Below are 14,238 nucleotides of genomic sequence, written 5' to 3' on the forward strand. Positions count from 1 at the left end.
GAAAGCGCAAATAAATTGGCTTGGCAGTCGATGGGAGTGAAATGTAATGTATTGTGTCAGTCATTCAGTCTGTCATTCTCCATATGGATCGTGAAGTCACAAAGAATTACCAAGTTGGGAGAAAGTATGGTGGAGTGAGTAAGGAGATAGGTAAAGCCATTCAGAAAATCCGTATTTGGCTGTTTAACACACATGAAAAAAATGCAGTTCCTTTACTCTGTGTACCAAGAAAGAAACAGGCAACGTATGTTGTCTAACTTGTGGATCCCTGGACCCAGTAGTTTTGGTCGCAAAAGGAACTTGTCTCATGGAAGATAAGTGATAAATGTATGAGGAAAGGTAAATGTTGATGATAATGTTCAAGTGGATTAAGTCAAAAAAGATTTTGAAGTGCTTCTTAGTATTCTTTTCTACTAGAAGTTCAAGCTCACGGCCAAAGCAACCACTCAATTTATAACCCTCCCTGCTCAATCCAATTACATAGCAATCACGATCTAAAATGTCCATACATGTGTGGAGAATGTTGACCTACCTGTTCTCCCAATGCTGATTGTGCCTTAAACAATAAACAAATGAATCTTTCATTATAAAATGGCAGAAATGAAGAGACGTGCTAATCTATTTTGAGTATGTCACTGTATTTTAAATTTTTCTTTTTTTAAATAGCCCAGAGCAAGTGTATTGTCCAAGACTACAGATGGAAATTAGCTATGAGCTATAATCTGGTACAAACATCTCTGCCTCTGTGCTGAATGTATTTGTACACTGTCCTAAAAAACTTCTAAACAAACAAACAAGTGTTAGCATTATCATCAGCTGGGACATTGTCTAAACTGTTATATTGAAGTTTTTTTCACCTCATGTCTAGCACCCCCATTCTTCTCTTTACAACATCTTCACGATAATTTGTGCGGTCAAACTGGAATGACTGCCGTTCAGAGCTCACTTCGTGCATTTGGTGGCCAGATTTTCAGTGGCAACTGCCAAAACAGTATTGCGTGCTTGTTGTAAATGTGTGAGTGAATGAAAGCATGTATTGTCAGGTCATGCAACAACCAAGTGTGACATGACTTTTTCTTCAAAGGCAGTTTAAAGAGCTGTAATTTGAGTCACAATTTATTTGTCTTGAGGATAGTCTGAATAAATATCCAGTGATTACAGATCAGGGCCAGGATGAGAGAGTGCCATGATGTCAATAATGTGCTGGTCCAGGCCAACTCTTTCGTCAACAACACGGGTGTAGATGATCTTGTGGGAGTTTGTCTTGCACACTGAACAGCAGTTTGATGTTGATGGAAATGCATTTGTAATTGCAATTTATCCTTTATTAATCCCTCGTGGGGAAATTCGTTCTCTGTAATTAACTCATCATGGATGAACCATGGTAAGGTTGAGAATTGTTTTTGCGATGATGATATGGAACTCTGCTCCTTTTCCAAACAGAACTATGTTTATTTTTCCAGGATATGCTGCCGAAAAACAATAATGAAAAGTGATACCTCTTAGTTTGCAATCTTCAAGAGTAAAATTGCCTGTAGTTGTCTAAGAAAAAACAAACAAGAACTATACATATCAGTCAGCCATGTGGTGGTTGTTGTTTAGAATCCATTTTGACTGTCTGGCAAATAATAGTCGGTACACAAGGGTTCTTCTGCACATCAGCAGTGAAGTATGTCAGCTAGAATCTGAGGCATATAGTCCACCCTCTGGAGGTGTGGTTAAAATATTTCCCAAAATGCCCTCTATCTTTGTCTCATAACAAACGAAGCCTGACTGATGGCTTTCAGATGAAATCTCTAGCCTTGCTCACTCTGCTGCTGCTCATCGGTGGCTGTCACTTTATTTTTGCTGAGCAGCAGAGATTATCTCTTCTTACTTGCGGTCAAAAAAGGGAGAGATGGGTTTTATTCATTCCCTTCCAATTCCAAAAGGTAAAGTATAAAACTTCCTTATAGCACCTTTTGGAGTTTTTAAACCAAATTGTGTTTTTATTGGCAATTTGATTCGGAGTGATTAGTTTTACTTCTGTTTGCAGGCCCTCCGCTTAGAATTGTATTGATTGGAAAGACCGGAGTTGGGAAGAGTGCCGTCGGGAACACCATTTTGGGAAGAAAATCTTTTGCGTCTTCAGCAAGTGGAGTGTCAGTGACAGAGACTTGCGAAACAGATCGGGTCAGAGGACCCAGAAAGATCAATGTTATTGACACTCCCGGGATTCTGGACAAAACCCAAAGTGCCGAGAGTGTAATGAACGAGATCGCAAAATGTTTTCAGATGTCCACGCCCGGCCCTCACATATTCCTGCTGGTCATGCAGATTGGCAGGTTCACTAAAGAAGAGGAAAACTGCGTTCTTGCCCTGGAAGAAATTTTTGGACCTGAGGCATCTAAGTACATGATTGTTGTATTTACCCGAGGTGATGAGTTGAGGCAAGGAACCATACAGGAGTATGTGTGTGATGGCCACCCCAAACTGAGAGAGATTATCAACAAATGTGGAAACCGCTACCATGTCTTAAACAACAAGGCATGGTGGTGCAAAAAACAGGTGGCTCAGCTGATCCAAAAAATTGATGATGTGGTGGCAGCGCATGGGGGACAGCATTATTCTATACCGCTGTATTCAGAGGCCGAGAAGACTTTGGAAAGAGAGGGGCCCAACACAATCACGCCACAGCAACGGGCTGCCATCTCTTCTTTCATGGCTGAGCTGCTGCAAAGAGTTCATCACTTCCAATCAATTCTCTCTGCACCCCAGACCAGTACAAACAACCTGAATGGCTCAAGTTATCCCAATGCAAATGTGCCCACTGTAGCCGCCCGGCCCAGCATGGCTTTGGTGCCCAGTGTGGCTCGCATGGCCAGTGTTGAAAACCAACCGCCTGTGGCCAACTTGCCAGAGGTGGCAGAGATGGTCCATGCAGAGCTGAATTCATCCTCATACAGTTGAGTTCTATCCCACAGTGCAAAATCTAAAGCTTGGCAGAGTGTGCAAATTGCTTGTGTGAAAATGAAGTAACACGGCTGTGTCAAGCCAATATTGTGATATTCCAAGAAAAGCTGTTGAGTAAATTTTACTGACACCCCGGAAACTTATTTGACCCATTAAGAGCAAAAAAAAACAAACATTCTTGAAATTGTTTATTCCTCTTTTCCTTTCGACATTCGACTTTTCTCTTATTATGTTTTTATCTACATATGTTTTTTTTTCCAGTATGTACATTTAATCACATTCATGTATTGATAACAGCTTTGTGCAAAACTATAACATGTGTCACTGACGCACCTTTTGTTAAGCCAACTGTTTTCATACTATTAAGGGTTTTGATATTATGGATTTGGGAAAGTGTATCTTGCAAGACTTCCTTTTTTTGCAGTGTATCTACCCATCTGGGATGAAAGTCTTGCATAAAGGACAGATGTACCGCTAATAACAAGGAGCTGTATTGCCGTATCATAATTCTAGATATTAAGAAACCAGGTGGGCCACTGAATACTAGAAATAATGCATGAAAGCTATAACTATAACTACTATGGCAACAACAACAAGACATTTTTCCACTTCATGTTTGTGTAAAAGTATTAGTTGCACTTAAGTTCATTGAAAATGAGAAGGCTATAGATCCATAACTTTTTTGTTCTGAATCATAATAAGAAGAAAGGCTTTTATTGTCACATTCAGTCATACATACAGCACAATTTGACAATATTGTTCTTTTCACCCATCTCGGGGGCACCTTGAGCAGAAGGCAGTGACTGGGGAGCAGTTAGGGGTTCAGTGTCTTGCTCAACAACACTTCGGCAGGCCAGGAATCAAATCAGCAATATTCAGATCTGAGGATGACCGCTGTAACCCGTGAGCCACGCCGCCCCATAATATGTGCACGACAGCTTTTACAAACGTACGCCTGTTTTTACACAAACAAGTATTTGACATGTCCCGCTCCTGGCTTGATGTTGTTCACGGTAGAACTTCTGACAGGCAAAGGGAGATGCTCTGTGCAAAAATGTTCTTATAACAATCTTTAATGTTTGTATGCTAGAAATGACCTTTTATCATGGGAATGATTTTGTTTTTGCTTCAACTTCAGCAACAGGCTAACTGTTAACGCTGAGAGGGAGTCAACCCCTGGGTGTCCAGTGTTCGTTGTCTGCTGAATTAAAGCCATCTTCTAAAGAGCAATTAATCCGTGACTCTGATTGTTGCTTTGCTAAACCCCAGCTTGCCACAATTAATTGTCTTGTTTTCTAACGGATGAATGACAGTAGTTTTTAGAGCATTTCCTTATACCCTTTCTCAGAGCTGCCCAGAACGAAGTGTTCTGCTTTCAGGGGATGGCGCTATCAGGAAGCTACATGTAAATGAAGATCAACAGAACCCTGTCAGAGGAGAATAACTAGTTAGACATAACTGTTCATCTTGAACCAAAGAATTAGAATCAGTCATCAGTCATTAAGCTGTCTGCAAAAATATGTGTCCTCAAACTGGGACAATACGTCTCTTTGATTGTGGTGAATATGATTTTATTTTTGCCTTTTACATTTCCTGACATTCCAGTCATTTAGCAGATGCTTTAATGCAAAGCGAATCACAAGAAGTGCAATTCAGTCACTGAAGATCCAAAGTACCCTAGTCGGAAGTCAGAAGTGTCCACTCAACCAAATAGCCATCGCAGTCCTATATACATACAATTCAGTCATTTTATCCTTTATTTTTTTTTTGTTAGTGGGGTGGTGAGGGGGGCTAAGTGCGATCAGTAGGGTAGTGCTTGGTGAAAAGGTATGTTTTCAGCTCACGGCGAAAGATGGACAGCGACCTCGACGATCTGACCTTTTTCGAGATTTCGTTCCACCACCGAGGAGCCGAGACCGAGAAGAGCCGAGACGGAGAAGAGCCAAGACCGGTTCGATCGGCAGCCGAGGGCTCTGAGTGACGGGTGGATGGTCGCCTGGAGGTGGCGGATCGGAGGGGGCGGGTAGGGACATGTGGCTCGACCATTTCCTGAAGATATGACGGGGCCGTCCCATTCACCGCTCAGTAGACGAACACCAGGGTCTTGGACTTGATGCGGGCGGCTACTGGGAGCAAGTGAAGGGACATAAGAAGGGGAGTGTGTGGGAGAATTTGGGACGGTTGAACACCATGCGAGCTGCCGCTTTCTGAAGAAGCTCCAGAGGCCTGATGGTCACCGCTGGGTCACCGGCAAGGAGGGAGTTGCAGTCGTCCAGACCAGAGATGACTAGAGCCCGGATGAGTATCTGCGCCGTATCCTCCGAATCTGTGAATCTTCCAGATGTTGTAGAGGAGGAATCTGCAGGAATGTGTGACCGCTGGGACGTTTGCTGAAAATTACAATTGGTTGTCTAGGACCACACCCAGGTTTCTCGCAGTTGGGGTCGACCTTACCACAGTGTTGTCGATGGTGATGGCCAGGTCTTTGTGTGGGAGAAAGAACCCGGGAGAAAGAACAGCTCAGTCTTGTCTAGTGTGAGCTTCAAGTGGTTAGTTGCCATCCAATCTGAGATGTCGGCGAGCTGCAATTGGGTTTCCACCTGTGTGTCTGACGGAGGGAAGGGCAGGATCAGCTGTGTGTCTTCAGCATCGCAGTGGTAAGAGAAGCCATGTGAGCGAATGACAGAACCGAGCGATGTCGTGTACAGGGAGAAGAGGGAAATGATAACAGCCGGCTATGTTTTCTATGTACATAAAATGATGGACTTTTAGAATATTTTAAATAGAAACCACAAGCACAGTGACTTTTTGTAACTTGGCCACACATTATCCTGCTGCAGATAGTTATGTTAACGTACAACATGGTTAGAAAAACATGTCAGCTTACACAGACTAAAAATTGGAAAAACTTTAGGTAAAAGAATTTAAATCTTGTGTTTTTTAAGGCTCTGTCATTGGGTATGGACATAATCTGAATAGGTAATAATCTACAACTTTTTATTGGTGAAGAGAACTGGTATAACAATATTTTACAAGGATAGGTTTTGTTCCTAATTGTCATAACAAAGTAAAAATATTCAGTTATTTGAATCTGCGTATCAAGCCTAATCATACCAGTTATGCAATTTGTATCAACATGATTGACAGAGTGAGGACACAGCGCAGCAACAAGGAGGTAAGCAAGAGCCTATACTGAGCATGGAAGATTTCGCTATTAAAGGGCCTAAAAGCAGCAAACGGGGGGATGTACGAAAATAAACAAAAATAACCAACCAAAAGACAGGTGAAAAACCAACACACAAGTGAAGCACTGACAATAGACCCACTTTGTTTAATATAAATTCAATTTGATGGAATCATCTAATAACACCCCTGAGCCCAACAATTCTGGATGACCTACTCCAGGATACGTCTATTGACCTAGTAACTCTCCAGTTTATATCAGTCCCTATAACATGTATATTGGTAACATCCATATATTGAGAGTCCACACCCAGAGAAAACTTCATCTATTTTTTGAAAATGAGAGGGGACTCGTTCCATATGCAGGCGTGTAAAGTATGGAATGAAGGGTCCAGACTAGACATTGGAGCAAAATGTTCAGCTCTATTTTTAAGTGCAGCTGCAGCAGCTTATGCTGACTGTATGTGTGCCATCACATTAGCAGTAAATCTGTCAGACAGGAGGGACATGAGTTGTGTATATGCTGCTACAGAGTCATATACATTTGTTAAATTGCGTTTGAACCAGAACATTGACAATTAATTTGCCCTAAAATATGGGATCTTTTTTAAATCATCTATTTCCTTGGTTTTAGTTGCAGGAGTTCCCTAACGTGGGGGTTGCAAGAGACAGGTGTGGAATTTCAGTCTTTTTTCAGTTGCTCCATTTACTACTTGCCACTATGAACCGATGTCCTCCATCTGACGCTCCCCACCGTATATTCTTCTCTTATTCCAACTAACTTCATGTCCTCTTTCATGTCTTCTTCTTCTTCTTCAGAAAATCTACCACTGCCTCTCCTAGACACTTCCACACCTCCTGTCAGGGTTCACACCTGATCTCCGTTGTAATCGGCACCAGCTGCAGCAGATGCCGCTAATCAAGATCCCTATAAAGGGCAGTGGCACGCTCTGCCTGGCGCCGGGGGATTGTGGCTCTCAGTTCACTGCAGAGCCCTGCCACGTCCAGACCTCGCCACTGTGGTCTTCACAAACCACTGTGAAGCCTTGCCACGACCGGACCCCATTCCTTGACACGACCGGACCCCAGATGTGACCTCTGTCCCTTCCCTCGTCATGACCGGACCCAGTCGGCCGGTGTGACCTCTGTCCCCGTCTGCAACCCGCCCTGTCCTCTCTGCAACCTGTCCCGTCTGCAACCCGTCCTGGTGAGACCCAGCCTCTGCAGTCCCGCCTGCAACCCGTCCCGCCATGTCAACCCAATAAAAGTGCTTTCAACCACCCATCTCTGCTCTGAAGTGTGGTTCCCTGCTCGAGTCCGCCCCAGCGATTCGTGACACCTCCACAGGTATCTCATCAGGACCAACTGCCTTTCCACTCTTCATCCTCTTCAATGCCTTCCTCACTTCACTTTTACTAATTTGTCTACAATGGTCCCCTCTTCTACCCTTGGATCTCTTTCATTTTCCACATTCATCTGCTCTTCAAAGTACTCTTTCCATCTTCCCATCATTCTTCTAGCATCTGTCAATACATTTCCCTCTCTATCCTTTATCACCAGGACCTGTTTTACATCCTTTCCATCTTTATCTCTTTCGCCAACCTGTATAGATCATTCTCACCCTCTTTACTATCCAACCGAGCATACAAGTCATCATTCGCCCTTTGTTTTGCTTTTGCTACCTCTATCTTTACCTTACGTTTTATCTCCCTGCACTCCTGTCTCTTCTCTTCAGTCCTCTCAGTATTCCACTTCTTTGCTCACCACTTGCTCTGCATATATTCCTGCACTTCATTCCACCACCAAGTCTCCTTATCTACTTTCCTTCCAGACAACACACCAAGTACTCTTCTACCTGTCTCCCTGATAACACTAGCTGTCTAATCATCTGGAAGCTCACCCAGACCCTTTCTAAACTCCTCCCTGAAAACCATGCAACACTCCTCCCTTTTCAGCTTCCTCCACTTTGTCCTCTGCACTGCCTTTGTCCTCGTGATCTTCCTTGTCACCAGAGTCATCCTACAAACCACCATCCTATGCTGTCTGGCTACACTCTCCTACAACTACTTCGCAGTCACTGATCTCTTTCAGGTTACCTCGTCTTTACAAGATGTCTACCTGCGTGCTCCTACCTCCACTCTTAGAAGTTACCCGATGTTCTTTTCTGGGAAAAAGTGTTCACTACAGCCATTCCTGTCCTTATTGCAAAACCTATCACCATCTGTTCCTCTGGATACCAAATCTGCCCATCGCTTCATCCCCTCTATTGCCTTCACCAACATGTCCATTGAAGTCTGCACTAATGACCACCCTCTCATTTCTTGGGATAGTTTGCATCACTTCATCTAATTCATTCCAGAACTTCTTCTCTTCAGATTCACATCCCACCTGCGGTTCATAGCCACAAACAACATTGAGCATCACGCCTTCAATTTCCAGTTACTTTCGAAGGCTTCAACTGTCACCTTCTTAGAAACATGTTATGCAAAAAGGACAATAATGACAATTCCCACCATAAAGACGTTTGTTGCTATCCTTTAAGGCTACACTGGGGCACTGAACGGATGGGGAAACATCATGGCGGAGGGGTCTGCCTCTATGTAAATCCCCAGTGGTGTAAGATGGAGGTCGTAAGGGAGACTCTGTGCAACTCAGAAAATGAGCTCCTGGTGGTCGTCTTGTGTCCTTTCAATCTTCCCACAGCTCTTCCATATTCTAGTATACATTCATATCAGAACAAATGCAGCCTCAGAACACGGGACAAATTTGAGCTGATCCTCCCAGAATCCCCCAAATTCATTATGGGTGTTTTCAGTCCCTGCTGACTGGACAGAGTTCCTTATATTCTGTGAGCCATCTGGAAACGCTTCCTGACCACCCAGAGTCTTTCTCAACTCCTCCCTGAAAACCATACAATACAAAAGGCTGTGGCTCTGTCATCTACATCTTTCTTTTATATATCACTAGACCTGCTTTTCGGTCACTGATCTTCATCTGAAGATCTTCCTACGTGCTTGTATTGCCTCTCCTATAAGTTACCCTATGTTTCTGCCTATTCCTGAAAGAAGTATTCACTTACAGCAATTGACATTGTTTTTTGCAAAGTCTACCACCATCTGTCCCTCTGCATTCCTATCCTGGATGCGAAACATGGCCATCACTTCTTTGTCACCTCTATCTCCTGCACCGCTATGTCCACTGAAGTCTGCACCAATGACCACTCTCTCATCTCTGGGGATATTCTGCATCACCCCACTTAACTCACTCCAGAAATTTCCTTCTCACATTTCTTCTGCAGGGCATAGCCACTGACAACATGGAGCATCACACCTTCAATTTCTAACTTCAGACCCACCAGTCCATCTGACACTCTTTCACCTCCAGAACGTTCCGAACAAACTCCTACTCCCATTCTGTTTCGATCGATACCATGATCGTGCAACTTAAAATCTGAGCTGCTAGCCTTGCAACCTTTCCACCTGGTCTCCTGGATACACAGCATATCCACTTTCCCCCTCTGAATCATGTGATAATGACAGGGAAAGTTAGAGAATTGGTTGACATGATGCAAAGTCCTTACTCTCAGGCCCAGGCTTTCGGCTCTGTTCTTTGTTTCTCAACACGCCTCACTTTCTTCGACCCAGAGTACCCCAATTTTCACTGGTACCCTGTAGGTTATCAGCACCAATGGCGGTTGTTGTTAACTCGGGCCTTGACCAATCCAGTATGAAAGTCGTAAATTTGATTTGCATATTTCTGGCACACGAAACCCTTCTTGGCGCAACCCTCTGCATTTATCCGGGGTTGGGAATGGCTCAAAAAGACACTGTGTCCTGGCCCCCTGAGGCTACATGATATAAATTGTGATCTGAGAGAATATTTAACATTTGTTACAAAAAATACCAACTTCCATATGTTTATGGTTTATTATGATAATAAATATATAATTACTGCTTGTAAAAAATGTGCTCCATATTTAGATGTACTGGTTGCAATATGAGAGCAAGGGACATAGGATATTCTTCAGAGATGTTCAGAACATTATATACACGCCCTGATCATTTGCTGCGCGTGTGTGCTTGTGTGTGTGTGTGTGTGTGTGTGTGTGTGCGTGTGAGTGTGAGTGTCCATATATGTGTGCCTGGATCCATTTTTAGCAGGGACAACCTCTCAGATATCCAGTGGTCGGTGAATGTATATAGGTGGTTTGCCTCAGCATCTCCTCACAGGTCAGAGAATCCAGCTTGTGAGGTTAAGAAGCCACTCATATTTTCAACATGGAAGAAGATGGGTATTGTATATGTCTAGATATGACAATGTTGCCTGTTTTTTCTACTTTTGCAGGGAGAGTCAAGTAGTTTCACGGATATGTCCAGTGACAGGAATCATGAGGTGGTCAGCTGTGACGCCTCCATCATGAAGAATGTCTGGGAGATGAGAACAAGGGAGTATACAGAGAAGATAAAGGTGGAGGAAGAGCGAAAAGCAAAGAGTGCTTTGCCATCGTAAGGATATAAGCTACGTGTGCCTGTGTGCAGATGCTTGTTGGCATTTACATCAATGGGTCTGTCCTTTGAAAAAATTTTACTGGGTCTCTTGAATATTGAGGCAAAAAAGCAAATATTGTTTAAAGTGTATTGATTCACATTTCTGACATGCAAAGTAATTATACTTTCAACTCACAATTTCAAGCTTGAAAGCATTTACCATGATCATCGTGACTGCAAATTCTAGTTTAGTTTGCCTGTGCTGTTTTGAGGGTACAGTCACACTCTATTTTTTTCATTTAATGGACCAATTCTCACCAACAATATTGCCTAACTTGACTAATGATTGTGAGTTTGACAGTTTCTTTGGTGATACAGGACGGTATAGGCAGCACCATAATATATTTTCTCAAGAGATGCTGGTCAATTCAAATATTCTTGTAATATCAGGCTCCTTCCTCAGAATCTGAAATTAATTTTATTCAGGCGGATTGAAATGTACACGCATATAATTACTGTATGCACATATTTATGTTGCAGCAAAAAGCAATTTTCCCTTGAGGATCGATAAATCATTTTTTATTCCAACACATTTAGCTATGATCTTGAAAAGTGAACATATTGGCAATCAACGAGGGGAAGACGGTATGGCAGTGCAGTTGTTGCCTCACACACATGAGGGTTCTTCCTGTTTTCCAAGCGGTAGTCAAGTGAGGCTATTCGTCGTGTTTTTGCATGCTCTCCCTTTGCTTGTGTGGGTTCCCCCCGGAGCCTCGTTGGCCAACCGTGTGTACACACAGAAGTGTGTGTAAAGAGTGTGTTTGAACATTTTCATGCAAAGTATTGGCTTTATCAAGTTGTGTTGAATCCTACTTGTGCATAGCAAAATGCGTAACCGTAAGCACAACTCTTACCGGGCATATGTTTCAAAACCTAGTGGTAGAACAATGAAAGTACAAATACTAGGTCACAGTGGTAACGAATAAATGAATGAATACTTTATTGATTCCCAAGGGGAAATTCGTGTGTTACGGTAGCAGTTGAGCCTCTGGAACAAGCTGTTGTCTTCCAGCGCCATCTTGGAGGAAAGTAAGGAGAACAAGGGCAAAGGAGAGGGGGAAAAAGCCACTCCCAAACTAAGCTCCTGTAGGGGGGCACAGTTTGGGATTAGAAAAAAACACCACAGCACATAGCAGCATAATAGGACATTGCAGATAAGGCATTACAACAGTACTTGAGACCGTTGTTATAGTGATAACGTCGGAGAGTTCTGATAGAGAGACGGAGTTGCTAGGTGGGTTTAGGGGGGTGGAGAGTGTGGAGATACCAGCCCTCTGAGGGCGGCGCCAATAAAGATAACGGTTGTTTGAGTTCAGGCCGACACTGCAGTCTTCCGTCTGCCTTAAGAATTTTCCGGTTGGATTCAATTGTCCGAATTAGTTGGCTAATTTCCGTCGAGCTGAGCCGGCAAAGTTGGAGAAGTTGGCGTCCACGACAGTTCTCACTTATCATTTGCGTTGCCAGCCCTGCCAGCTTTTCCAATATTTTTCGATAAATCGGGAAATCGCCAGCTCTAAACAGCAGCATACTTATTATCATAAATCTAATTATGTAGACGTCCTCAGCGTCCTCCACGGAAAGGATCGACAGGCCCATAGTCCTCCACCTCCCCCAGGAATCCATTGTGTATCCGGCTATAAATCTTCCGTTGGGGTATGAGGACTCACCTTTGCCCTGTGTTCTTGTTGAGAAAATTTGGTTGATTATGTAGAGAGACCGGTTGATCAATTTCATTTTTTGGGACGAAATGCCAATGACAGACTCCGAAAGTCCAGACAGAGACAGCACAAGACAAAAAGCCATCTTAAGAATCACACATGCTGCTTTTTCTCGCCAATGAATAAGTTTTCTCAATGACTAATTTTGTTAGACAATTTGAATAGTTGGTGTCACAAATTATAAAAAGACAGCTTTGACAGGGCAACCCGAAAAAAACCCTTCAACTGTCCGTGACATGGCCTATATTGCACTGTTATATAAGCACTGTTATACTGTTATATATATATAAGCATGTTTTCAAAGAGCGTGCTAATCTACTCAGCGACCGCTTCCCCAAAAATGTATCGACTGAATTATGCCGAGATTTACAACCCATGTTGGGGCGAGAGAAGAGTAGCACCTAAGCATTGCTAGCTCCTGTCTAAGCTGGGATTGTTGGCCACCAGAACATTTCAGTGGGAGACATTTCATTTTGAGACATTTAATTCAATCAATGCACATATTATCTCTGATTCCACATATGTCTCTGTTAAACATTGTTGCCATAACACACAACTCTTTCATTCTGCAGAACAGCTCAGCTCGGTATGTGCAGGCCTCCAAACAAGAGTCGTTGAAGATGGCTGGCCGATTAATACAAAGATTAGGCTTTGCGGCATCTGAATATTTCTCTAACATCACCCTTCATGCCATTGCAAAGACCAATAACATGAAGACAATTAAAGAGCGTCAAGCCAAAAAAGCACCAAGCCATCGAGCAAAAATCCTAAATACAATTACTAAGACACATGCAGATGTTTATGGATTGGAGCAGCTTCAACCCATAATATCGGTCAAATACAAAAATGTCACATCATTTATTGTCTTGGAATTCTACAAGTGATACATTTGCACAGTGAAAAGTCTGTAGCCACCACCGCAGCTCATACAGTGGCTTTGTTTTATTTGGCCACTTTGGCAGCTACTCCAATTTACTGTGAGGAAGTCGTGAAGAGTTTCCAAACTAAATGACTTGACCATACCACAAGGTGCAAAGGAAGGGAGGCTTGGTTCACAAAGGTCAACATAGATGCAATAAACCTAAGCAATAAAATTCACACAAGTAAGCTTGCTCCGGATTTAGTACCTTTGCTACTCCTCATAAATGTTAATCTGAAATTTGAATCCGGATTTTGATATCTCTTGCAGCCTGCCAGCTTTTTCAAAAATGTTCTGACGTATTATCTTCATACATGACCTGTATGAAATAGAAACGCAAATGCACGAAAGAACAAATAAGCAAGCAGTTCAGGAACCATAATTAGTCAAACTCAGCAATGTAGTCTGCAGTTAAAGAAAAACATTCTCTCAACATTGTGAAGAAGAGAAAACTACCAAACCACTTTGCTATCACTGCATTGCAAGGCATGACACATTAATAACGTGGTGCTTCCCCAGGCCTAAATATATATTAGATATACTGAGCTCATGACTCCGGACTTCATACGTAGATATTAATACATGGCACATACTGTAATGCGTCGACAGATACCCACAGGATGCCTAGTCAACTCTCATATAGGGTGGCCTCTGATGTTAGTTGCCGCAAGCCAACACATATCCCGATACATTATTCCCTCTTCGCAGTGCAGTGATAAGATGAGACTTTCATCGGCTCATGTGAGAAATGACAGCAAAAGCTCGAAAAATTTGGCGACTTTTTAATGTTCGTCAGATGCCTGTTGCATTTAATATCTCAAGGTTGAAATGTTGTATGTAAATGTTGTCTTTGCCTTTTTTATTTTTGCAGTATTAACAAAGAATGGGCCAATCGTTTGGCTTTCAGAGAAGGAAAAAT

The 14,238-nt window shown here is 42.8% G+C and overlaps 1 protein-coding gene across 1 annotated transcript; it reads left to right on the plus strand.

Annotated features, from left to right (window-relative positions):
- The first annotated feature begins 1,804 nt into the window (after positions 1-1,804).
- Positions 1,805-4,127, plus strand: LOC147221130 (GTPase IMAP family member 9-like). The gene is made up of 2 exons (XM_086170713.1): positions 1,805-1,931; positions 2,036-4,127. The coding sequence occupies exons 1-2, from the start codon at positions 1,898-1,900 to the stop codon at positions 2,947-2,949; spliced, it is 948 nt and encodes a 315-aa protein (XP_086026839.1). The 5' UTR covers positions 1,805-1,897; the 3' UTR covers positions 2,950-4,127.
- The last annotated feature ends 10,111 nt before the right edge of the window (positions 4,128-14,238 follow it).

Source organism: Fistularia commersonii, chromosome 23 (assembly GCF_037954325.1).
Source record: "Fistularia commersonii isolate RoL2024-O1a breed Wild chromosome 23, RoL_Fcom_v1.0, whole genome shotgun sequence".
Lineage (NCBI taxonomy): Eukaryota > Metazoa > Chordata > Actinopteri > Syngnathiformes > Fistulariidae > Fistularia > Fistularia commersonii.